Below are 25,949 nucleotides of genomic sequence, written 5' to 3'. Positions count from 1 at the left end.
GGAGGGGGAAAGAGGGACCAAAATGTTGGCAGCGAGGAACCGAGAGGTAGAGGAGCGGAGCCCCTGAAAATACTCAGTTATCGCAGAATATTTGAAACGAGGTGTAAAATATTTGATTCAAGAAAGGTTTGTGCCCATAAAACAAAACCTCTCTGGCACTGACAAACCTGAAACAAAATGCCTGCAGGTGAACAAGAGGCCCACTTGAGCTTTTGCCCTCATGGCCCCTGCAGGCCCTGCACGGACGCGGCCTCTGCCCAAGAGCTCGGCACCGACCCGGGAGCCCCGCCCTGCCGTCCTCGCTGGGGGCTTACAGTGTTCCGGAAGGAGTGGCTGCGGATGGGGTCCTCGGCGGCGAGGGCAGCGCTGCTCAGCATGATGAAGACGAGGATAAGGTTGGTGAAGATGTGGTGGTTGATGAGCTTGTGGCAGCCCACGCGGATCCTGCGGGGAAAGCCGCCGCATGGACGCAGCCCCAGAAGGGCCCTCAGCACACTAGGGCCACTCCGCGTTGACGAACCAGGTGGAGGACGGCTGTCCCTGTGCCGCCCAAGCCCCGACCCAGCAAACGGACCCACCGGACCATCAGCCCCTGGAAACCCCAGGATGGCAGACCCCAAGTGTTCTGTATGGACACACCGCAGAGACCACTCACTGAGTCCTTAAAAGTGTGGACACTGTCCTTCTAAAGGTGAAGAGACTGAGGCTTCAGCCTGTGAAAGAACATTCTTAAGGCGACCCAGCTATGGGAATTCCCCGGCGGTCCAGTGGTTAGGACTCTATGCTCTCACTGCCGAGGGCCCAGGTGTGATCCCTGGTCAGGGAACTAAAATCCCACAAGCCGAGCAGTGTGGCCAAAAAAAAAGGTGACCCAGATAGTAGGGACCAGGGGCAGATTTCCAATCCAGGTCTGAGGGTGACATATCCCCACCATAACATGAAGCCCAGCTGCTCCCTTTCCCTGCCTTGGAACAGAGACCAAGGTCAGAGCTCACGCCAACAGCTCAAAAAGAATGGAAGCAATCCCAGCAGTTGGGCTGCATCAAAACATGGCCACGGTAAGTGAGGCTTGGTGCAATCTCCCGTTATGTGGAGATTCTGTCGTAAGTGCTATTTTTGCAGGGAGGAGGGGGAGTCGACCCACAACAAGTACTTCTGAGAAAGTCAAGTGAAAGTTACACCATCATGCAAGAATCTTAGAAGGATGCTACCGCGTGTGCTCAGCGCCCCCAGCCCTGGCTCTCACAATGGCTCCACAGGCCATCAGAGCCTTTCCTGACGCCCCTGATGTCCCATGGGCTAGTTAGTTAGTGCCTGACTTCCCTTAGCCTCAATGTTTGACTTTAGAATTTAAAGATTATTTTTGTCTATAGAATACATGTAGGTTTTCCTTTGAAACGTTTTTTTCACTTTAAAAACTGGAGCCCATTTTATATGAAGGTGACCCCTTGCTTCAAATCTTCCCTTTTGGGGCTGCTTAATGCTGGGATGTGGTCCCTGGAGGGCCTGCAAGACATCAGCAGCTAGGGAAGGCCTTCCAGTGCTGTGAGGGCAGGAGTGCTCAAAGCTTTGGGGGGAAATCAATCCATTCCCCCAATATAGGCAGACATAATGAGCTGTAGATGTCAGTGAGTCAGCTGAATAACTTTTTAAAAGAGATACCCAAACTGTCAACGGTGATGAAGACTACCACCCAGTCTTCGAGTCTGTAAGACTGCGGCCCCCCTTGCTTCCCACCTATGTCTCCCTGGAGCCTGTGAATTTATGGAGTTCTTTGCCGACAGCCCAGAACTGCTTCTGCAATTCTAGAAACCTTTCCGGGAGCCATCGATTCCCCCTGGCGCTTCACTCCTTCCCGGATCATTTGAAACCTAGAAACCAGCTAGTAAATACACATCTTCCTCTTACAGTACTTGTGAGTAATTATCATGTTCCTGGTGAGCACCTGATCATTTCAACAAGAGAAATGCATTTTAAGCAGGATATCAGGGAGCTGAACTGAACAGCTACCATCTATACAATATCACTGAGCGATTATTACTTTATCACCATCAAACTCAATAGGGAAAAGTAATCAACTAAACTGGATCTCTGGGTGAAGATACTCTGCAGAAGTTGGTCAAAATCCTCATTCCCCACAGCATCTTAACAGAGGCCCCCTCGTGAAGAAAGGGTCCTTTGGATGGAAAACACTTCACAAGTGACGACTCACGGCACACCAGAGCTGTGGGCTCTGACCAAGCCACAGTATCGCACCACTGCTGCCCCAGTGCAGGGGTTGGTGGGGAGGAGAATCTGGAACAGCACTTCTCCCAGGACCTGGTCACACCCCTAAGCCCCTGGTCCAGGCACAGGAAGGCTAGGAAGAGATGCACAGAGGGCAAAGGCAAGGCTGGAGCAGGACAGGGGTCCGAGGGGGCTTGGGGGCCCTGACGCTCAGGCACAGAAAGGGGCTGAGAACCATCTTCCCTCACCCCATCCCCAGCCACCCTCCAGCAACCTGTAGGGTCCTGGGGGAGACGGGGCAGCCGTGCAACTAGAAAGGGGATATTTACGGGTTGGTCTTGCTAAGAATGAAGAAAGCGCTCCCTTCGGGGATGGGGGTGATTTTCTCTTTCATGTTCAACTCAGACATTCTTCGAGGACGGGGTCCAGCAGGAACCTCGGGTTCATCCTCTTCCTCCTCCTCTTCCTCTTCACCTACTTTAAAGGAGACACTTTTTTTTTAGGCGTGAAATAAACAAAGACTGCATTTGGGTTTCCATGGTCGTCCTCAATTTCACATGAATATTTGGCTTAAACGTTAACATCGTCTACCAGCTTACATTAATCAAAACCCTTCCAAATCTGAACGGAGAGTATATGGGAGCGGGGAGGGGTTGAGAAGAGGCCGTCTGGTGAGCATGCGTAGCTGTGGGAATGAGGCCCCAGCAGTTTAAGGTCTGAGAGAAGGTGAAGGTGGCAGCTGTGGGATTCTCACTGCCCATCCCCCCAGCACCTTGCTGCTTCCCCAGCAACCTCCGTGCTCAGCTGCAGCCTGAAAAGCTGTGTGGGGTTTCAAGGCACACACAGGTCCCCAGGCTCCCTGATTCCACGGTCCCTCCTATGTCAGCCAGTAAAAGCCCCAGTCGAGGTGGAAGTATCAGGTGAATGTTGATAACTGGCCGTCTCCTAGAGAGATGCCCCAGCCCAGTGTGGGCTTGCCCTGCTCCACCTGCACGTTCTCTCCCCACCCCCCGGAGCCTAGGTTACATGAGCCGCCTGCAACCACGAGGAAAAGCAGAGCTAACCGGCCCACGAGGGGACTGCACCCGTGGCCTCGGCGGCCTCGGCAGCCCCGCGTGCGCCCAGCTGGGCCAGCCAGCTGCAGACTCAGCCGCTGATCAGAGTGAGAGCAAAGACACGTGGCTCACGCGCTGAGAGCCTGTCTCGGGCCTCCGCCACATACCTGGCACATCACAAGGCGGGTAGGGGTCTTTGTCCTCATCCTCTTCTCGGTAGTCATCGATGGTGACCTGGGAAGACAGAGAGGTCTTGGGAGGAACGGAGACCAACTTAAATGTACTTGAGAGGGGCGAGTAAAGGCTCAACCCTGCCGTCCAGCAAGGGGCAGAGGAATTGTCTCCAGAGTGTGTGCTGTATGTAAGTGTGTCGGGACAGCAGGTGCCCCCAGATGGTGACTCTGCTGAAAACAGAAGGTCTGAGGGCAGAAGAGGAGTAAACTGGTGTAACCCCTGCCCAGCCAGGGACAGCCAGCCCCACCCACGCCTCTTCCTCTCCCAACACTGGCACCCACGCTACAAGAGAACTGCCTTACGGATTCCTGCCACCCCGCCAGACTGAGAGCCCCACGCACGCAGGGACCTCGCTGGTCTTGGCCGTTCCCGGTCCTCAGTATCTGACACACAGTCACCACTCAAAAAGTATTTACTGACTCACCGAATAAATGAACAAATTAATGAAAAATCCAGAGCTGACACGGTGCACAAAGTTTCACAGTAGGGCCTTAAGCGCCCAGACCCTCTGATCCTGAGACACCCGCACTCTGGGGACAGACATCTTTCAGCAATCCTTGATTTTAATCCCCACTGAGAAGACACTGACACAGGTCAGGCCTGACCACATCATTCCAATCAAGAAAAAATAAGCGGTCAGACCAGTTCAGTATGCATCATACCAGCTCTCTGGTGAAATACCGTTAACAACCAGCTAAGCGCCTTAATTCACTCAGACACCCCTGGAAAGCCAGTGTCTGTGACGGGGTGCCACACTTCCACTACTCCACAATACCACACACAACACTGTCACGGTGTAAAGGGTACATTTACGGTGATATCAACGGAATCATTTTGAAACAAAGTGGAGAATGTAAGTAACATCTACCTTGTTGTCACTGTTGGCTATCTGGTTGATTTCTGGTTTGTTGTTCTTTTTATTTTCCAGGCTTTCTTTTCTACAGAGAAGAGGAGAGAACAAAAAAAAACCCACGTAACCATACTGCTTTGTATAAGAAAGCTAATCAGGATTCTGAATCAACAGTGGCCCAGTGATGGACGGAAGTTAATTGGAAACAACCCTAATAGCAAGAACATAGCACAACCCACACCCAGAGCTTCCTGTTCACCTCACTGCACTGGATTCATTACGCAGATCATCTTATTAAAATTCTCATCCAAGAGCTAATCAGCATTGAACGCATCATTTATTTTATGACGCCAAAACTAACTGCAGTGATTCGTTAAGCGTGGGGACGCGCGACTCCTGCTCTCAGCTCCGAGGGGATGAGAGCCGAGGGCCTGGGTTCTGCCCAAGAGTCCATCCTCTTTGGTCGGCCTCACAGGACCAGCCAGGATCGCCACAAAGCAGCAGCACAGGAGCTGCAGCTGCTGTGGAGCCGGGCGCCCCGGCAGGCCCCACCTGCGAACGGCTCCTCGGGGCAAACCCCTCGGCAAACCGCCCAGGTGAAAATGGGGTTACCTGGCAATCTTCTTCCTTTCCTTTTCCTCAGCTTCCTCTTTCTGAGCAGTATTCAAACTTTCAGCATCTGCCAGGTTGTCTACAGCGATGGCCAAGAAGACGTTCAGTAGAATATCTAATTCGAAAATGTTAAGGAGGCAGCACGGTTCTAAACGCAGCTACACACGGTCAATAATGGCAATGAAATGCCCCCGTGTTCAGGAGGCTGCTGACAGGTAACTGTCCCCTGGTGCTATGTTCACTTGGTAAAGCTAGGAGACCAGAGTCCCATTGTTTTTCAAAAAGAACTAGAACCTGTAGAAGATAAGCTGGCCAAAAACAAAATTAAGATTCACCGAAACCCATGAAAACCTACAAACGCCAACATTCCCCTTCATGCGTGTGCATGTATGTGCTTGTGCACATGTGTCTCTACACCTAGGGGTCTACGGCTATGACACACATCGCATAAAACAAGCTATAACATAAGCGTGTTGTTTTTATGCATTTTGCGTTTCGCTTTATGAATTTTGTTTTCTTTCTTTTAAAACACTCACACCCACAACATATCTGTCTGGGGTGTCCTTTCCAAATAAGACCCTGCAAAGGCTACACATTATTCAAATGATGATCCCGTCGCACAAGGCAGACAGAGCCTTTCTTATTTGAAATGGGCTTCCGAGTCTGTGAATACCTCGTTCATTCATTCATTTCACAAACACTGACTGACTCCAGCACGCCTGCCTTATTGCCCGATGGCGCTGGACCACTCCTCTGCATTGTCCCCCGGTGGCTGTATCTTAGACTATTGTGGTTGAATTTCATTTTTGCAAATAGTAGAAAGTTGGGTGACTGAACAAGTTATCAGGTTTTTCGCTCTTACTATAATGTTCTATGTGTGGTTTCCTTGAATGACAAAAAAATATCCTGAATAACGTTCCCAAATCAGACGATGCCTGTTTCTTACTTGTTAGCAGTTAAGTACATTTTGGAGAAGCACAGGGATCAGAGGGCAATAAATAGGTCAAAACGACTCCCTTCTCTGACTGATGCTTCCCTCTAGCTGACGTACCGCCACCTGCGTGCAGGACAACGGGAGCCCAGGGACCCCAAGACAGGAGAGGCACAGCACGGCCCCACACACCCTCCGCAATGTGAACTCCCAGGCAGGTTGCTGAACATGTCCACAAACATAACCTAACAAGGCGCTGGTAATGAGCAGCCTTCCAGGGGATGTCATGCTCGACCTATTCAAGTCTTTAAAGAGGATAGAAGTGTGAGTGGATTCTATGAAGGCTCTCAAAACACCTTTGATACAGTAGGATTATTTTTTAACAGAGCAGCAATGAGCCTGGGGAAGCAGTTTGTCCTGGGCTTGGCGATGGCTTGGCAACACGAGCTCTCCTCTGACAGACGTGGGGTAATCACGGCTCAGAAAACAATTAGTGCTGGGAATAACTGCACTGAGAATCCCTACTGATGATTGCAACGAAGAAACACTGCATCTCTAGTCTTACAATGACACTAGATTCTTTTAGGTAGTAGAAAGAAAACGCAGAGTAATAAACCACAGGAAAATCTTACAAGTTTGTAACAGGTGGTTTCCAAGAGCAAATACCCATTATCTGTTTTTAGAAGCATTACCCACCAGACCCTCCTAAACAGTGGCGTGCCGCGGAATCTATTTGAAAACATCTGTCGAGCACCTCTGATGTGCCAGGCACCGTTCCGGGTGCTGGGGACATGGGAGGAAACAGGACAGACTGGAGTCCAAGCTCCCAAGTAGCATCTATTCTAGCTGGGGGGGACAGAACATAAACTACTTAAGGATTTCAGAGAGTGACACATATACTACAAAGAAAACACAATATCTAACTGGAAAGTGGCCAGGGAATACTTCTCTGCAGATTAGACCAGTATACGGCTGTGGCCTAAAGAATTAATCACGAGAAGAGCAGAAAAAGAAAATACTGATCATTCACTTAACAAACACTGACCAAGGGCTGTGTGTGCATGACCCTGTGGTGTAAGCCACGAGACATGCGAATACAAAAAGAGGTCGCTGACTCAAGAAGCTTCTCATCTAGTTGGGAAGATGGAGAAATGCCACCCCAAACTCCAGCAGGACCCACAGGCAGTAAGAGGCATATGCAGACAGCCGGGCAGGGGGAGCAGGGTGGTTCCCTGCAGCAGGGCTGTTGGAGTTGCATGAGAGACTCCTAGCATTTCTCTGTGTTGAAAGAGGGACTTCCACATAATACACTGAAGAACAAAGCATTGTCCCCATAGGTTTGCACTGGGGTTTCCACCCTGAAGAAAATTCACTAACAAGCCAGAGAAGATACAGCTCAAGGGATGTTGTATGAAATTAAATTTGTTTTCCTCCTCTTAATCTGTCTTACCTCAATTTGATTACAAGCCAGCCAAAAGAACCTGGAAGCTAGAGGGACATTTTTCCTCCCTACACCCTCAAGGGTGATGGCACAGAGAAAAACAGGGCTTTGTCCTAAGCTACGCCTTGGGACCTGTACAGGAGATGGGACGTCATGCCGAGTGGGTGGCCACTGGTGCAGCCCACGTGCCGTCTCAGGCTCCCTCCCATGGCTGCTCTCATTCCTCAAAGCCTAACTGAGACTCTGCTTCTCCTGTGCTGCCCTAGCAACAGCGAAGGAGGGCACAAGAGTGAGGTGAGGGCACTCACCTCCCCACCACCACGGCTACCACCATCGCCACGGGGAAACTCAGAGAGGAAGACAGCAAACACGACAGGGACAACAAGGCGGCCCGGGTCAGCCTGAAGGCTGAAGGATACAGTTACCACAAATGAAGAGGATGATGAAGTAGATGCAGACGATCATTCCCGAAGACGACGGGCCCCCGTATGCCATAATGCCATCATACATCACAGCGTTCCAGTCTTCACCTGTCAGAATCTAAGAAGCCAAAACTGGGATCAGCGGGCAGGTGGACTCACAGTTCCCACGGTTCTCCCAGAGCTCCTGGGGGCTGCCCGTGCCTGGTGTAACCTGCCTTTCACAGTTCAGTTTGCACTGAACAAACGCATCTGTTATCCTATAGTTTTTTAAGTGTTATGCTTAATCACATAAATACATGAGTTAACTCTTCTGGTGAAAATAAAATAGCATTCCATGTAAGGCTTGTGTACCCTTTGACGACACCCCAGCCCATTCGGCCCGCTCCCCAGGAGCATGCTGTCGGTGTGTCTCTCCAGGACCTTTGTGCATTTAAACACGTATATACCTACCCAGAGAAAACGGGCCGTACAACCAAATAGAAATTTGGCAAATGGTTTGACAAGGTGAAGCAATTCACAGAAAAGGAACTATAACTGGCTCCTGCCCACCTGAGAAGACATTCAACATCACTCCTGACAACAGTAGCATCAATTAAAACTACAATGAGATACCATTTCCATCTACCAGACGGGCAGTAATCAAAACGTCTGAACACTCACTATGGTGAAAGGGAGTTAGGCAATGGGCGGTCCCCACCCCCCATCACCAGAGGATGAACTACCACAGCCTTGAAGACAATACTTGGGCAAGGGTGTCAAAGTGAAAAATGGACACACACCCTTTAAACCAGCAGTTCCACTTGGGGGCATTTATCCTACAGACCTACTGTCACACACGTGCCCCATGGTGTATCTTCAAGGTCATCCACTCAGACAAGACGAGACGCAGTGGAATATGCATCAGCAGGGGACTGGACCCATGAACCCTGGCACACCCACACCACAAAACAGAGCAGCACTGAGAAGGAGGCGGCAGCTTTTTACGGACCAGTAAAGAAGGTTTTTAAGGACATGTTAGTTGTTAAAAGGAAAGATGAAAAAAAGCACGTAGGATGAGCTACCATCTGTAGGTGGATAGGCAGGTAGCTATGTTTATTTACATCTGAGAAAGTACACTGGGAGAGCACCGAAGAATCTGCTTAACGGTGGTTGCCTCCGACAACGGGAAATCGGTGGCTGGGTGGGAGGAAGACTTGTCACTTTATATGCTTTTTTAACATTTGAATTCTGTGCCGTGCACACGTACTACAAAAACCACTGCCTGCCACCATGCAGGTTTCTCTGAAAGTACAAAAAAAAAAAAGACTCATCAGTGGCCAAAAATTAAAACTGAGTTATATTATACGTTATTGCTATAGGCCAGGCCTAGAACAGTGACAGTAATTCCATTCACTTCGAAACGTCCAAGCAGGAAAGAACCTTAGAGATCATTCCCTAGGCTCTCATTTTTCAGAAAAGAGTGACTTTCCAAGGTCACAGAGCTGAGCACTGGAGGAACCACCGTGGGACGTCCATGTCCACTGCCCCTCCCGCCAGGCCTTCCCCCCCTCTCCCGCAGGACTCGCTGCTGGCATCGCATGTGAAAAGCAACAAGGACAGATGAGGGCAACAAGGGCGCTGCGTGGCTTGTGGGATCTTAGTTTCCCGGCCAGGGATGGAACCCACGTTCCCTGCAGTGGAAGCACGGAGTCCTAACCACTGGACCGCCAGGGAATTCCCAGGCAGATGGGTCTTTTTTTTTTCTTTTTTTTTGCGGTACGCGGGCCTGTCACTGCTGTGGCCTCTCCTGTTGTGGAGCACAGGCTCCAGACACGCAGGCTCAGTGGCCATGGCTCACGGGCCCAGCTGCTCCGTGGCATGTGGGATCCTCCGGACCGGGGCACAAACCCACGTCCCCCACATCGGCAGGTGGACTCTCAACCACTGCGCCACCAGGGAAGCCCCAGGTGGGTCTTTTAAATCTACCTGCCAGGCTCTAAGGAAGGGCTTCAGCTCACAATACACAAGGTGGGGGTTTGGGACACCTCAGCTTACAGCCAGGTGGGGTGGAGAGGCTGGGCCTCTGCGTGCAGGGCCACCTGTGAACCTCTGACACTGCTGCTCCCTTCTCAGCCCGATGCCTGCAGAGGTCCCAACAGCAGAGACATCCTGAGTCTGTGTGTCCTCATTACATCACACGAGGGAGGACAACAAAGGGCCAGAAAGCTGTCACAACTCTTCAATCACCCTGATTCCTCTGACTATACACCAAGGCACGAGGGCTTTAGAAGTCACTTCTCTGCATAAATCCATTATAACCAGGATTACAAAACTTGCCTGCTGCCAAAAATTAGCAAAGGACAAGGAGAGGATTTTAGAGCCTATGTCACAGGAACCTCAGAAACCTCATACAATCAAACACAAATTTTTGGTTGATTATTTCGGAATACAACTAGTGGTCTCACAAAAACGTGAAATCACAGCACATAGGTCGGGAGTGAGATGCAAAACAAATGACTTACGTGGCGCAAAATGAATCAGAGTGTTATTAGGGCAGAGGTCACTAATACAGTAACAATGGAGTGTTTTGTCTTATTGATTCGTGGACAGATGGGAAGGCATCCCCTAAGGTGCAGCCCAGGGAAAGGATGGCGGGGGACCCACCTGGAACACCGTTAGAAGCGCTTGAGGGAAATTATCGAAGGTGCTCCGCTTGGTTTGTGTCTCGTCAAAATTAAACTTGCCGCCGAACAGCTGCATCCCCAGCAAGGAAAAGATGATGATGAAGAGAAAAAGCAGCAGCAGCAGCGAAGCGATGGACTTCATGGAGTTTAACAAGGATGCCACCAAGTTGCTCAGGGAGGTCCAGTGCCTGCAAGTCAAGACAAGCGGGTGAGCCCAGAGCGCCACCTGGGATGGAGCAGAAGGTCCCCCAGGCGGGGACAGGGCTGACCACCACCCACGTTCAGAAAACACCTGCAGTGAGATGCGCACGTCCTCACCTGGTCACTTTGAAAATTCTCAGGAGCCGCACACAGCGAAACACAGAGATGCCCAGAGGAGACATGATTTCCAGTTCCACCAAGATCGTTTCAGTGATTCCTCCACACACCACGAAGCAATCAAACCGATTGAAAAGAGAGACGAAATATGCCTGCAGACCCAAGCTGTACATCTTTACAAGCATCTCGCAGGTGAACAGAGCCAGGAGGACTTTGTTAGCGATATCTAGAAAGACAAAGGGGCACACGTCCTCGGGATCTCATCATGGGAGTGGCTCTGACCTCTCCCTCCCCGCCTCCCTCTCACCAGCCGCTGCCAGAAGTGCCCCAAGAACCTCTGCCCTTGTCTTTGCTCTCGCCCCAGTTACAGAAATGCGGCAAGAACGCTTATGGTCTGCTCGTCTGTCAGGCTCTGGTCCTACTTCTGGCTGCTACCCAGACGTGTGCCCCTTGGAGAAGTTCCTCGGTTTCTCTGGGCCTCAGTTTCACTGACTGTAAAGTGGGGAGGGGCAGTTTACCACATAATCTCTGCTACTTTCGAGGCCTAAAAGCCTACAATTCTGCATTGAGGTCATCACGTGGTTTTTGTTTGTTTGTTTCAATCAGTAACAAAAAAAAACCTGTCGGATCTTCCTTACAGCGCCATGATCTAAGAAGCAGTTGCCTCTCAGGGTCACTTCAGGAAATGCCACCCAGCAGGCTGGAGAGTCAGACAGAAACAGATTTGAGCTGATGTCAGGCAGGGCTTCACAATGGCTCATAACTGTCGAACTCAGAACGGGATGAGCTCCCGTACCACCCTGCTGGGGCAATGCAGGTAGGTGAACAGCCACCGCTTGCCAAGAACACTACAGAGGAAGATAAAGCTTCCAGTGGAGACGGGGAGAAGGGACGATGAGGTCCCTTCCAGCTGCCTGATTCCTTGAGCCCAGGTTGTCACAGGGTTAAGACAACGAGCTGCTCTGGAGTTATCAGCTTCGAGGTGCTTCACGCACCACGTGGCGCAGACCGCACCCCCTCTCCAGGTGCGCCCTGTGCTTGGTTCTGCCGCCTTCCAAGCTACTGCTCACCGGAAACGGTCCTGGATGCTACCCTATGTCCATCAGAAAAGACTAGACTGCAGTCAGACAGCCTCAGGGATCCCCTATTCAGAACAGAACGAGAACGGCTTCTGCTTATACCTTGAATCTGTGTCAACCAGTCAGGCTGGTTGTAGTGCTCAGAGGAAATGGTTAAGGTGTTGAGAAACACCAGGACAATAACCAGCCAGTAAAACGTGACGGACTTCACGGCAGCCCTACACCTTCTGCGACTGAAGCGGTTCCAGCGGCGCCAGCGTCGGCTGAAAGAGAAGCAAACGTCACTCCCTGGATGACAGCTGCAGCACCTGATCAACATCACTGAGGAGTAACTGCACTCTGGAGGTCCCAGCTGGGGTCAGGGTGCAGGGAGGAAAGATGAGAACAAATGGCATAGAAATGACCAGACCTCGTAAGACAAATTACTTTGGTTTTAAAATGCAACTTTTAAAAGCACAGTCGACTTGATCATGCTATCAGTTTCCTTCCTATGGCTTTAGATAACCCCATCATCTGTCATATGCAGTCCTCAAACCAGTTAGGAAATCTAGATATTCACAGAATCATGAGTTCGTACACATATGCAGTTCACGTGCCCACCTCGAGGCACGTGGATCTGTCCGAGCTCTCAGGGCAGAGAGACCAGCTTATCATACACATCTCTCGCAGCACCTCAGTCATCATGTGGAATTTACCAGGCAGCGAAGTGCTCCCAAACCCGAGTTTTCCTTTTAGGGAAACTTTCAGTCCTTTCTTAAATCTGGAGGTTCCTCTGGAGCCGGAGAGAGCTGTCGACGTTGAGTACTCCTGAGTCATCAGGTGCCCTTTCTAACTAGGGATGCTCAAAATACACCTTCAGGAGAAAAGCTAATATTGAATCATGTTTCCATACAAATAGAATGAGCTGAGCCAAAAAGACAAGTAGCGTGTCCTCTACCAATTCGCAGCTGCAGTACGTAATTAGAGAAAGTATTCTTTCCCTTAGCCCGTCTTCCTATAGGAAACGTTCCCTGCCACAGGATGGCTTGGTGAAGGGGGTCCCAGGGAAGGCAGGCCGAGTGGCAGTGTCAGCTCTGTCCAGCCTGTGCTCAACGATGGGGGGTGGTGGGCGCTTCCTTTAGGTGCTTGAGTCAGAAGAATCTCCAGGCTGTGTCCAGGGCTGTAGCCCTGGCCAACTCAGCTGCACCGATCTGCTAAGAACACTGTAACCCAGGGGCCAAAGAAAGAGTTGTGCCAGCTCTTTGGCAAGACCTGGAACAAGCAAGGTGCATCTGGTTACTGCTCTTGCTATGTGGTTTCTGATGGTAATGGCAGCTGGAAATATGATCACCAGCATAGAAGAAGTCCACTGAGGACACTAAAAACTGTCCCCACAAGACTGGGTTTCTCCTGTGATGCGTAATTCAGTACACATAAGCAAGGTGTCCTGAACAAGATCCAGCCTTGGTGGGTCTATTCACGCTGCAGTGACAAGTCACAGATGTCTCCCAAATCTAGGGGACCGTCTCATCCCCACAAACCCTGCACTAGGCACGTGGAGGTGAAGGCATGGTCCATGGCCCCTGTCCTTGAACAGTATACCGGGCTGTGGCAGGTAATTATAAATCCACACCAAGTGTTACACCCAGGGTACTGGGTACAGGAGCAAAGAGAAGGGAGCTGCAAGGGATCTTTGGAAGAGTCGGGGAAGGCTTCTTCAAAAAGCTGAGGTCTGGGCTGGCTCTCGATAGCTGAGTAAGAGTTAGCCGGGGGGAGAGGGCAGGGCACTCCACTCAGCTCCCTCAAAGAGACTTGGATGGGAAGAACGGGTGTGGTACATTTGATGGCTTGAAAGCAGTCCAGAATAACAAAGTGCAGAGTCTGGGAAGGGTGTCAAAACATGAGACCATGTTTTGGTGAGCTGGGGGCCAAATTATGAAGGAATTTAAATGCCCTCTGGCAACAGGAAGTCCATGAAAGGGCTTTTAATTTTTTTTCTTTCTTTTCTTTTTTTGGCCGCGCCCCACAGCATGTGGGATCTTAGTTCCCTGACCAGGGATTGAACCTGTGTCCCCTGCATTGGGAGTGCGGAGTCTTAACTGCTGGACCGCCAGGGAAGTCCCTTTTTTTTTAAGTCAGGTTTACTGAGATCTAATTCACATATGGTAAAATTTACTCTATTTAGTTCTACAGTTTGTAACCACAATCTAGATGTAGAATATTTCCATCACTCAGTAAAGTTCCTTCATGGCACTTTGCAGTAAATCCACTCTGCTCACCCCAGTCCCAGAAACCACTGATTCGTTCTCTTTCTCTATTATTTTGTGTCATCCGGAATCCTATGAACAGAATCATACAAGTTAAGTTTTGTATATAGTGGTAAAACACTATTTCTAACTGAAAAATAATACTTATATGGAAAAGTATCAAACCATTGGTATACAGTTCAATGAGTTTTTACCAACAGACTGTGTAACCTGCACCCAGAGCAAGAAAGAGGACATTATGAGCAACTCAGAAGACCTCCTGAACTTCCTTCCATGGAAAAGCTTTAAGCAGAGAAGTGACAGGAAGTATCTCTCTTAGACAAAGGACGCTGGGAGGGGATGTAAAGGGTTGATTAGTGGGCACAACGTTGCTCATTGCTGCATCTTATTGGTCTGCCTGTTTTGGAGGGGGAGATCTTTGGCACCTACTACACTGTTCTCCAAGGCAGGTACTTACTGTTTACTGGGCAGATTGATCTTCTACATGAATGTTAGCGCCCACAGAGTGAAACACCAAGTCTAGGGCAACTCTATGTAAAATTCGGAAGTCTGCACATAAAAAACCCACACAGGCTTAAGTACAGAAAGAAGATACTGACCTGAGCTTGGACTTTGAGATGGCTTGACTGAAAGAAAGACAAAAAAGAATATGATTCCTGTTAGGAAGTCTTGAGGCTACGCTCCCCCCACATTTCAGCAGAGATACCATAAAAGCCATGCACGGAAGCCTAGATCCAGCACCCCCGGCTCCCGCGGCGGGCCAGCTGGGGTGAGCGCCGAGCAGGGGGCCAAGCAAGAGAAGACTCTTAGCTGCCTGAGCAGCCCTGGCACAGGTGGTGATGCCAGGGGTTCTTCTCCCCTCACCCAAACTCCTCACACCGCAGCCAGCAGGCCCTCTCCTGCCCACAGCTCAGCCTCGCATCTCAACAGCAGCACATGCTGCTGCTACTACAGCAAAAGGAGCCCTGGGCTCGGAGTCCTAGCCCTGCTCGTCACTCACTGCGAGAGCCTGGGCAAGCAGCGCACCTGCTGGAGCTTCAGTGTGCTCCTCTGTAAAGTGGCAAGGCAGACCCATTCCCCGCCTACTTCATGCTATCGTAGGAGGGCAGGGCAAGAGAGAGGAGGCAAATCTACTTCATAAACGGTTGAGCTTCCTGCTCCGAACACATCATTTTTATGAACCTCTGCCAAGGAGATCAGATTCTCTTAAAAATGACGCCTGTACTCAACAGACATAAGACCCGAAGGACACCAGCAGAAAGCAGACAAAACCGCACGGGCCTCCCCCAAAGCAGGCGATGCTCTGCACGCCGCACGCTGCTGGTGCACCCGCTGCTGCAGCCCAGCTCGTCTAGAAAAAAGCCAGTGGGTGTTAGAGTGACGGCATCCTCCACGGCTGGGAGAGGGTGGTGCAGGGCTCCAGACAAAGTGCGTGAGCCGAGGAGGGCGGGGTCTTGTTATCCAGCCACTATACGTGAGGTTGGGAGACCCCGTGAGTGAAGGAAACTTAAACACGTAGCACATTCTATTCTGCCATACAAGCCCTTCAAAGCACTGACGCCAGCACCAGGCTCAGAGAATCAGGCCTTTTACCCCCACCGCCGACACCCAGAGGGCCCGGCCTTGGTGGTGCCTCTTCTTCTCCACCAGCACCTAGTAGACACAGGGGAATTGCTGGGTTACCCGGCTCAGCCCGCGGCAGGCTCCACCCCAGTGGGACAGACCGCTCTGAGGGAAGAGGCAGGTGAAATGCTGGGGGTCTGGGGCATCTGGGCTAGGGGGAGGACCAAGGGGTCCAGGGTGAGCCCGCCCCACCCCACTTGCACCTGAGGCCATGGCTCCAGGGCTCCCCTGAAATCTGGGTGTCTTCCTCATATCTGCTTCTCTAAGAAGCCAGGAGGAGCTGAGAGTTCAGGGCACCCCCCCTCCCACCCCACTCACCAGAGGCTCCCACAGCAGCCTTGGTTCTCGCCTTCCCCACTCACGTTCTCCGTGTTCACAGACTCCGTCTCACTGGTGGGCATGCTGGCTGTGGGGAGAAGAAACGCTTTAAGTGGTACCACGGATGCACTGTGCGCCCGGGGACGGGACAGATGTGATCTCTGCCTCCAGGCTGACCCTTGGGGAATCTGGCAAGAGGGCGAGGAGGGTGATGAAGGGTCCTCAGGGGTTTGACTGGCAAAAGGAAATGCCAAGAAGCCAGGCGCCTCCACAGCGGGGAGCCCTCATTTCCGTGATCTGCCGAGGACTTCCCACAAAGTCCCCCGACAGGAAGAGATCCTGTCCATCCAACTTCCCAAGAGAAGAAGCCTGGGGACCAAACTGAATCCTGCCGCGGTGCCTGGCGCCAGCTTATTCTTCTGATTTCCAGGTTTGCACTGAGAGGCCATCAAAACATCTCAGTTACAGCTACATCTTTTCTTGTCCCAACAAGAAGCACTCTAGAAAATCTGTAAACAAACCTAATATTTCACAAATTCTTATTTTAAATATACTGAAGGAGAGGAGGTATTATAGAGGGAGGAGTGCATGAAGGTACCAAGCATAAAATCTCTCTAAAAAATTAAGAATTTGACTCATTTTCCGTTAATCTATCTGATGTTCTTCTGCCCAGCTTGTGAAGCCAAGATGCAGAAGGTGCCGACCAAAGACACCGGCACTAGAGCACCAAGAAGTAGCCTTATGGGGAGAAGAAGGTTTTCTCTCAACCAGCGACCAGAAGGCAAAGCTGCCTGTGGTCCCAGTGCTACCAGGGTCTCTGGGCACATCTCCCTCCCCCATAGCACGATCCTGAGCAGAAGTGGAAGAAATGTTGAAATGCACCTGCTAGTGTCAGGTGGCCCTGGGACCCACCCAGAGCCACCATCTGGCACATGGGTGTTTTTTCTCCTCCACTTGATTCAACCCTAGAAACATCACGGACGTGTGCTGGAGACCAGGCAGCAAAGGAGATGTGGGACGCAGAGAGGGACTGGGCTCTGCACCTGCCCTGGAGGGCCCATGGGAGAGGCAGCCCCCCATTGGACTTCAATCTACTGTGACAAGAGCTACCGCAGGGGTCTGACCAAGTGCGGTAACGACTAATTCTGCTCTGGGGTTAGGAGAGGTGGTCAAAGGTTGAAACACAGGAGAATCACCCGAACCCATGCACTTCTTCTATTCCTTGATGCATAACTTTGAACTGCAGTGACCTTATGGTTCTTATAGACCTAACGGTGCCAACAGGAAACCCTTTCCCCCTGCAAGCTCTGCCCATATGGTTCCTCTTAGGAAGGACGCCTTGGTTTCAGCTGTAAAACCCGGCAGTGGTGCCTGGAGTGCTGTGGGGCGGAGTCTGAGACCAGCTCAGGCACGCAGGGTGAAGGTGCGGGACCAGCGAGCTCTGTCTGTGCAGTGCACGCCTGCGGACCCTGCTCAGCGGGAAGACAGGGTGTGAATGGCAGGGATGGACACAGATCTGACTCGAAGGGCCCAGAGAGCTGAGAAACATCTTTTCTGAGGCACTGAAGAAGACCCCTTCCCTTCTGTGAGCACCCAGGGAACTGAGCCTGCTTGCGAGGGGTGGGGCTCAATAGCTACCTCCAGGCACATTTAGGCAAAGGTTTCAAAAGTGAAGACAAAATGATCATTACAGACCCATATAACACAGCTGGTATTCTCACAGAATAACCTTTTTCTTCCTTAGTTAGGTCGAAAGAAACCAGCTACAAACTTTGATCCACTCTTTCACCATTCCATGCAAAAAACAGACAAAAACACCGCCCGCCCGCAAGAAAAAAAGCCCACAATCCAATCACAGGAAAACCTTTAACAAAAAGCTCCATGGAGAGATAGAAACACACACACACAGGAGGCTGCTCATGCAATTCACTCCTGCATTACTGTTCCATGCTCTGACTTCAGCAGAAAGAGCAAAAAATCCTGAGTCAGCCAAGTTCATTGTCAGAGGTTCCTCCTACAGGTCACCCTTATCTTCAGGAACCGCACAAAGAAAAGCATGGTGGGAGACCCTTACAAACGTGAGCATGAGTCGTCTTTGTGGAATGTTTCTCTTGGTGCTTAGTGCCACCACTGAGAGGACAGAAGTTGAGAGCAGCATGGGGCGGGGGTGGGGTGGGTGGGTGAGGGCCCTCGGCCTCAGTTAGGTCCTGGCTCTGCCCCGGGCAGTCCCACCTCTCTTCAGGCTTCAGTGTCCTGCCTGTAAAGTGGGGACGCTACCTCTAGACTCCTGAGGGTCACTTCCATCTCTAACAGTTTGCCACTTCATGGTTCTACTATTAACCACTGTTAATCATACCGTAACTTCAGTCACTATTTCCGAAAGAGCAAACTTCTCCTGAACGGGCAAAAGCTTTGTGGCTTTTTACTCCCATGATGACATCAATAGAGTTGCTGCATTTCATCCCTAAAGCTTGTTTCTCAAATGATCCGATCCAAACAGATAAATTACACCACCCTGCCTAGGGGAAGGGGGGCAGGGGACGGGGAGGGACATCATTTTGCATTTCTGGCTCTGTGCCAACTACTAGTGAATGAAATGTACAAGCTGCTCCCTGGACTAGGGGTGGGGGTGGGGAGCTATGAAATAAAACTGAACTCCCCAAGCAGAAACTGAGGCTGCACTGCTGGAGAGAACCCTCCTGCTTGCCAAGCGGGCTCCATCCTTCAGGTGGGATGGGACAGTGGTTAAGGTGGGCTCTCAGGTTGGCCAGGTCTAAGTTTCACCCCACACTTGTGACCGAACATCTCCAAGGCTTCATTTTCTCATCTGTAAACTGGGGAGTACTTAACCTCACAGGGCTGCTGGCAGAACTGTAAGAGGTGAGATACAGAGTGGGTCTGCAGTGTTGGGCCATCAGTGAGGCCCATATATGATGAATCCATCATCTCAGAAAAGCTTTCCTGGAGCTCCCTGGAAGCAAGGCGACACTCCCTAGTTGGTCCAAATCCAGTGTCACTTCGCCCTGCCCACTTCTACTACTGCACAGAGGATTCTCTTTTGAACAGCCTTCCGCACTTCTGAACCAGCCTCGGCCAACACCCGTGGTTTGTATCTTTTCTGTCTTAAACTGAGTTACTTCTCATTTAGCCTGTTGTATGGAAAGCAACTTTTCTGGCATCACTGTTTGACACCTACAGAGCCATAGGTCCCTAATAAATAAATCTGTTCCAGAGTCACGTCCCTAGGGCTCAGGAGGAGGAGAAGAAGGGGCAGCTGGGGGAAGAGAGCAGTGACCACTCCAGAACGTGGTGACCTCATTTGGTCCTGGAAATGGATCTGGATCCAGTCCCTCCCCCCAGGCCGAGGAGCCAGGCTCTGGCCGGGGCCCTGGCACCCTTCCCGTCCACTCCAGCCTCTCCCTGCAGCCAAAGGAGTGTTTCCTTTTCCAGACATATAGAAGACACAGGGCCCAGTGGGCATAACCAAGGAGCTTGTTTGTACATTAAAACATTTCACCCTTCACTGGCACCAGGCATTCATTTTTGTAATGTTCATAAATTGATATGGATTTCACTTCACTTAGCCCCAATAGGATCCCATCTACGTTTTAAAAAATCAAGACAGGAGAGTCACAGACTGTTAGAACTGGAAGGGGCTTCTGAGATGACATGAGCAAACGCTGTGATTTCACAGATGAGAGAACTGACCCACTTGCCTTGGGACACGCAGCTCAGATGTGTGAGGAGAAAGCTCTCCTGAGTCCCTGCCACCGTGCCACACCACCCGTGTGGCTCTGGTGCATCCTTAAATACACTGGTGTATGTTTCAGTATTGGTACATGTTGGTATGTGTATGGGGATATACTTAAAACTCCATAAATCAAAAAGTTCCAAAAACCAGGCAAGCGTGTTACCCACCAGCCTTGCTGTCTGGTCCTAATTAGCCAGACCACTTCCAGGAGATCAGCCCAGCAAATGTGGGGAGTACAAAAATGCAGGTGGCACGGGGACTACTGGGACTTCATAAAAATGCAAACAGAAAGAATTATAAAAGCCCAAGTAAGTAAACCCAAGGACGAATGATCAGAACATGTGCCCCTCTCCCTAACCGGCTGCCGCAGCATCAGATCTGCCCCATTCAGGGTGACCTCTCTGTCGCCTTGAGCAGGGAGTCAGCATTCACTGCTGACCAGCGGCTAGGCCTAATTAGGGCTGCAACAGAGAGACCCCTTCAGACCTACAGGCACCAGACCCTCCTGCAGAAGAAGCCGGGGCCATCTGCATGCAGAGAGGCTATTAGTCCTTTTCCTTTACACGTTTCAGGAAACTTTAGAGCTTTGTTGAGGAAATTTTCATTTTTAAAACATGAATTTGAAAACACTTTTCAATGACTCCAGCTGAAACCAGGCACTAGAACAAGCCTGTCGCCCGTGCCAGGATGCTGACTTGCCCTGCAATCTGCCTGCGGAAAATCTGGGGTAGCTCAGGGCCTACGCTTTGCAGTTGATTCCAGGTACTGGGATCTCTGGGGAGAGCTCCAGGGCAGACCCTCAGGCTTTGAGTGTGTGTGCGCTGAGAAGGGGCCCAGAGGTGCTGCTGTCGGCGAGGGGATGGTGCCAGCCAGCCAGGAGCCCAGCACACCCTGGACTGCAAGTGAGAGTTGCCAGGGCCACCCAGGCAGCCTGGGCTTGGCCCCCGCTAGGAGCACTCTCTGTGGATAGCGGGTCACACTATTTCTCTTTAGGATCTAATTGTAGGGCCTGGACGCCATCATGGGTAATGCCACGCAAAATAAACCAGGGAAACACGCTGTTTCTCAGGCTAGCACAGCACCGTCCTCACCACCGTGCCAACATTCCTCTATCTACCTTCTCTCTGAAGGACGACGTAATTCTCAACTATATCTGCCTGGTTTGTGAATTCAGAGGGAAGTCAACACACAAATACACGCATGCACACGTGCATGGGTACGCACGCTCAGGGGTCTGAATGAGCCTCTGTGTGGGTCCAAATAGGCAGCCCCCAAATTATCTTCACTACTAACAGGCACAGCAAAATCTCAGACTAACCTCCTTGAGTGACGGAGGCTACTGAGCCCAAAGCCTCTAGGACAGAAGTCAGAGAAGCTCGGTCTCTGCCATCGGTGGTACGGGGACAAGTCCCCTTTCTCCCGGGGCTTAGTTACCAAATCTATAAATGAGCTGTTGGGCAACTGCACCTCTAAGACCAATTTACCTCTGACCTGACAGAACTGCTGTAAAGAGGAAACACCCACAGGCTGTCTGATTTCACTCCCAGCACCAAGGGGGTTTCCCTTGCATTCCCCCACAGCTCAGCAAGGAGAGCAAGACATGAGCAGTACTGGGAAGCTGCTGCCCACCCCTCAGGAGGGTGGCCAGGAGGCCAGCAGTTGGCCCATGAGAACTGGGTCCAAGTCACCTCCGGGCAGAGCGCCCTGGAGAGTGGAACAGCACAGGAGGGAGCAGCCCCCGAGAGACCTCTGCCAGCCACGGGGCCAGGAACCACGGGGACCCTTGCCAAGTGAGCCTGGAGCTCGCCAGCCTCCTCTTGGGACAGCCTCGCTCACACATGTCCTGGGCCTCTAGGACCCTCGCTCCCCTGTTCTCCACGGGACAGGCTTTCTTGCACCCTCACGGGTCTCTTCTAGCACTTCTCTCCACGCCCCAGCAGCCTAAAGCTTCTCACTCTTTCCTTTCAAAGGCAGGGGGTGGCGGTGAGGTTAGACAGCTGAGCAGTGGCAGGATCATGGCTGCCCTCCTTGGGGACAGGGGCTCCAAAGCCAAGATCTCGTGTTTTTATCTTATTTTCATGACAAGCACGGGCAGTGCCATGACATCCCCTGGAGGAATCTGCCTGTGCTTGCTAGTGGTAACACGCTCAGCCGTCACAGGCTAACGGACTCTCGTTGCTGTAAAGAAGCCAGACTAGTGCTGGAGAATGTGGGTCAAGGCCAGACCAAGGTTTCTGTGTCTAAAGCAAGAATCGTGCCCTGATAGTAACTGTTTCTGTATGACCAGTGACATGGGGAACACAGCATCCCGACAAGGGCTCCAACCGCACTAGCATCACCAGGAATGTCAGGGGCCTTCTTTAGGGTTCCTAGGTAGCTCAGTCAATAAAAGACCCCCCGACCCCAACAAAATACAGAAAGTTTCCTGAAAACATTAGGCTGCTTCCTCTTCCTGCAGACCTCAAGGCTCACCCAGAAGCCTCAAGAATCCTTGAAAAGCCACGAGGCCCAAGGCCCCGCTAAGGACGGGCATCTACGTGCCCAAGGAGGGGTGTCTGCTCCCCTAGGACGGGAACCACTCATCTGCTCGTGACGACCCACCGGAGCTTGTAGGCGTCAGTCTTTGAAAACTTATTTCTCGTGGCCATCACAACATTTCCTGCTTAGCTGAAGCCCATTTTTCCTGCGGCGGCCTTCAGAGCCGCACCAAGCTTCTTCACGAACCTCTGCGGGCACTAAAGTCGCGAGAGTCAGCTCTGTCTCTGCCCCCAGACCTGCTCCCGGTCCCAGGCAGGTTCCTCCTCTCGGGGCCACCACATGCTCTCAGAGTGACGCAGGGCTCACATCTCACACTCAGTGTCCCTTCCCACTTCCGGGCCTTCTGAAGAGAGTAGGAATCTAATACAACCTTCATTCGGCCCATCCAGGACTTGTTCAAGTCCAGTTCCCATCACCGCTGCGCTCGGCATTCCCACGAGTGGCTGAGACCACGCTTCAGCAAACAGGGCAACGTGAACCCTCTGCTCTCCCAGCGGCTGGCTTTGTGTCCCTAAGTCTGAATTTTCTCACACAGACTCCTCCAAAGTCGTCTGGCCAGGGCTGACCTCGGTGACACTAACCAGGAGTGCACAGGCAAAGCCTTGTGCTGCTGCGGGACCACAGGAGTGGCTCGGGCAGGCAGGGCAGGACGCCAGTTGTTTGCATAACTGCCCTGCATGGGGATGGTCCTGACGCCAACTCCAGGGCTTCTGATGAGGGGCTATGTTAAGCATTAGTCTAGAGCACAGATAGATACTCAGCTGTTTCCTACATAAGCCCTTTCCCCATTCCCACTTGTAAAGGCAAGGGCCCCCAAATCGTAGCATCCTAGAAGTCTGCTTTTAACTTCATTCTCGAAACTGACACTACTAGCTTTAGCCTGGTCCTGGGCAAACCAGCCAGAGATTGGAAGACCCAGAGGCCATGTGAAACATGTAACCTGGAAAAGAAAAAAATCAATCAAATAACACCATTGGAATTTCCAAACAGTTTAGATTAAAAAGCATCATTTGGGGGAAAGTGTTTAAAAAGTCTGTCTTCCAGTCTAAGAATATTCGTGCGGAATTAAATAAATTTTCTGAGTTGGTTCAGCTGCTTCTTTAAAAGGTACAGTTCAAACAGAGGAAACTGCAATGCTATGTTGGCTAAGTCACACATCTGGGGGAAAGACAAGAGGAAAACAACACAGCCAAGTTTCAAAGAAATCAAATGAAAACATAGGCATCTTACAAACACAGCACACAGCACATGCACCTCACACCATGCCCGCGTGTAAGGAAAAGGCATCAGAAGTCTGGGGAGAAGAGTCTCCCAAAGAGAAAGTTCAATCTCAGCATTTTACCGTGATCTTTAGCCCTGTGTTGGCGAAAGCCGCAAAACCTCCTTTTCTTCTTATCCTCATTTAGCAGGTCGGCCAATGTGACCCCTTGGGTGGAACACAGGCAATTCCATTATGCTTCAGTAGAGAGCAGCAACAGCGATGCCAGCAGGCCCGAGGACGCCAGAGGTGGTCCCATCCACGGGCTCTGATACACAAACCCCAAAACTACCCCCCTTGCACGGAGAAACCCATAGTTCAGGGTCTGACGGGGAGAGCGGACGTGCACCTTCTGTAGCTAGTATACATAACGCCGGTCTTCGAAAACCTGTCCTAAATAAACAACCAACTAACCCACTCTGGACAAAGGTTCCCAAGGTCTGGCTTCCCCTGTAAGAAGGGCGTTAGGGAGAGGGCACTTCAGCAGGAGTCTTGGGTGCTGACTGGCTCTGTGAGTCCAGCCAGCATCACTATATGAGGCAGGACACTAGGGGTTCAAGTGGTGGTCTCTGGACCTGGACAGACCAGGTCTAATCCCAGCCCTGCCACTTACTGGCTGAACGACTGGGGACGTGGTACCTGATGGTGGTACGAAGGTGAAACCTTAGTTTCTTCACTTGTAACAGGCTAATAACAGTTGGCCCTGCACTTCACAGAGTTGTTCTAAGAGGTGAATTGTAAATATGGTGAAATACAGCGATACAAGCATGGGCGGGGCGTAGTCAACCATGACAACTCCCCTGTGGCCACTGGGGCACAAGAAAATGATTCTAGGGTCTCCAGCCCCACGCAGCTCTGTGATACAACGGCCACTCTGGTGTTGAGGCCACACGCCCCTGGGCAGTGCAAGGGCAGCGAAAGGAATGGTGGGTGGGCAAGGGCGCGGGGGAAACTTGCACGCACGGCTGGTGGGAACGGGAAGTGGTACCGCTCGGCATAACACGTCCATTTCTGAAACGGGCCTCCTCTGGGCCCCAGCAAAACCCTTCCTGGTAATCGCTCCCATGGGACGAAGGGCACGGGTGGTCGCCCAACTGCTGCATTTGGGGGGATGAGTGGCGGCGAACAGGCAGACTGTGGCAAAACCTTGGCTGGAATCCCAGCTCTGCCACTTAGCAGGCATGCGGCCCTGGGAGGCTGCTTACTCGTCTTCCTCCTCTGTCAAGTTATTGGTCTCAGAGCTGTGTGAGGAGTAACAGACTCACGTACCCACTGCCTTTAGAGTAGTGTCTGGCACAGAGGAAGCCTGTGACAGAGATTATCTGGTGCTATTTCACTCAACAGGTAACCACTGCGAGCTTGTACGTGTGACAAAGACTGTGCCAGGGGCCAGCCACCCCGTGCAGAATAGAAGCAGACCCCATTCCTGCCCCCACGGAGCTCCCAGTCTCGTGGCACAGGAAGAGAGCAACCAGACAATCACACAAACAAGCATAAAACTCCAACTCTGACAACTGCTGCAGCCTCCACGTGCCCTATAGATTACCCAGTCCACTGCGGCAGATTTAAACTGCCACTTATTGAAAATAGCCAAAATGTTGTCTAAAAAAACACAGAAAGATGTCTACGGCACACGGTTCAGTGAAAGGGGCAAGTTACAGGACCATTTGTGCTGGGCGATCTAACGGTGGGGACCAGTGAGCGTGCTGTCTGTGCAAATGCAGGTTCTCGCGTGCACAGATGAGGCCGGAAAGAACAGGCCCCCGTTGCCACACCTGCTTCCCTCTAAGAAGAGGGATGAGAGAATGGTCTTATTTTCTAAACTTTGATATTATATGAATTCCTTACAGTGGGCAAACATTGCTTATGTAATCAAAGTATATTAAAAACAAACACCACCCTGAGTCGGGACTCCACAAACCTGGCTGGAGTGCCCGCCTTCCTTATCATGGTGGGGCAACCATCCCCAGGTCCGGCTCCCACCAGCTCCTGTGAGGCCAGCCCCGGGCAGACGACGGCTCCCAGTACCGCCCAGGGGAGCGGGTGTCTCCCGTAACTCCAGCACCGGGCCCTCTCCAGAGAGGGCGGCTGTCCTGGATGCATGTTTACCATATGCAGCTCTAACTGCTGCTGTTTGCTTTACACCTTTTACTTGAATGTTTCCCATTTTGAACTTGCACCCTGAGGTGGTCTGACTGTGCGGAAAGCAGTTTTAGAAATCAAAATTTGAAGACACAACCTTTCAAACAGGACCAATAAATCCCCACGCCTTGTGCTTGCAAACAGCTACGGCATCTCTGGTTTTCTGCCCACCCCGCAAATCAAACATTGCAGTCAAAGGCATCAAGGTGGCATGTGCAGCAGGGGGGTGCCAGCTATGACAA

The 25,949-nt window shown here is 51.4% G+C and overlaps 1 protein-coding gene across 1 annotated transcript in view; it reads right to left on the bottom strand.

The window, feature by feature from the left end:
- Window positions 1-25,949, bottom strand: part of CACNA1D (calcium voltage-gated channel subunit alpha1 D) — a gene marked incomplete at its 5' end in the record, with an annotated part of 318,918 nt that overhangs the window by 73,657 nt on the left and 219,312 nt on the right. Inside the window, 11 exons of the mRNA XM_079934343.1 lie at window positions 315-444; window positions 2,556-2,703; window positions 3,449-3,515; window positions 4,384-4,453; window positions 4,978-5,092; window positions 7,769-7,889; window positions 10,415-10,622; window positions 10,753-10,978; window positions 11,934-12,094; window positions 14,677-14,703; window positions 16,019-16,106. Of these exons, the coding sequence (XP_079790469.1) occupies window positions 315-444; window positions 2,556-2,703; window positions 3,449-3,515; window positions 4,384-4,453; window positions 4,978-5,092; window positions 7,769-7,889; window positions 10,415-10,622; window positions 10,753-10,978; window positions 11,934-12,094; window positions 14,677-14,703; window positions 16,019-16,106 (1,361 nt within the window). The remainder of the gene's footprint in view (window positions 1-314; window positions 445-2,555; window positions 2,704-3,448; window positions 3,516-4,383; window positions 4,454-4,977; window positions 5,093-7,768; window positions 7,890-10,414; window positions 10,623-10,752; window positions 10,979-11,933; window positions 12,095-14,676; window positions 14,704-16,018; window positions 16,107-25,949) is intronic.

Source organism: Stenella coeruleoalba (genome assembly GCF_951394435.1).
Source record: "Stenella coeruleoalba genome assembly, chromosome: 10".
NCBI lineage: Eukaryota > Metazoa > Chordata > Mammalia > Artiodactyla > Delphinidae > Stenella > Stenella coeruleoalba.
Note: the sequence above shows the minus strand (reverse complement) of the source record. Positions and strands in the feature narration are given on the sequence as shown.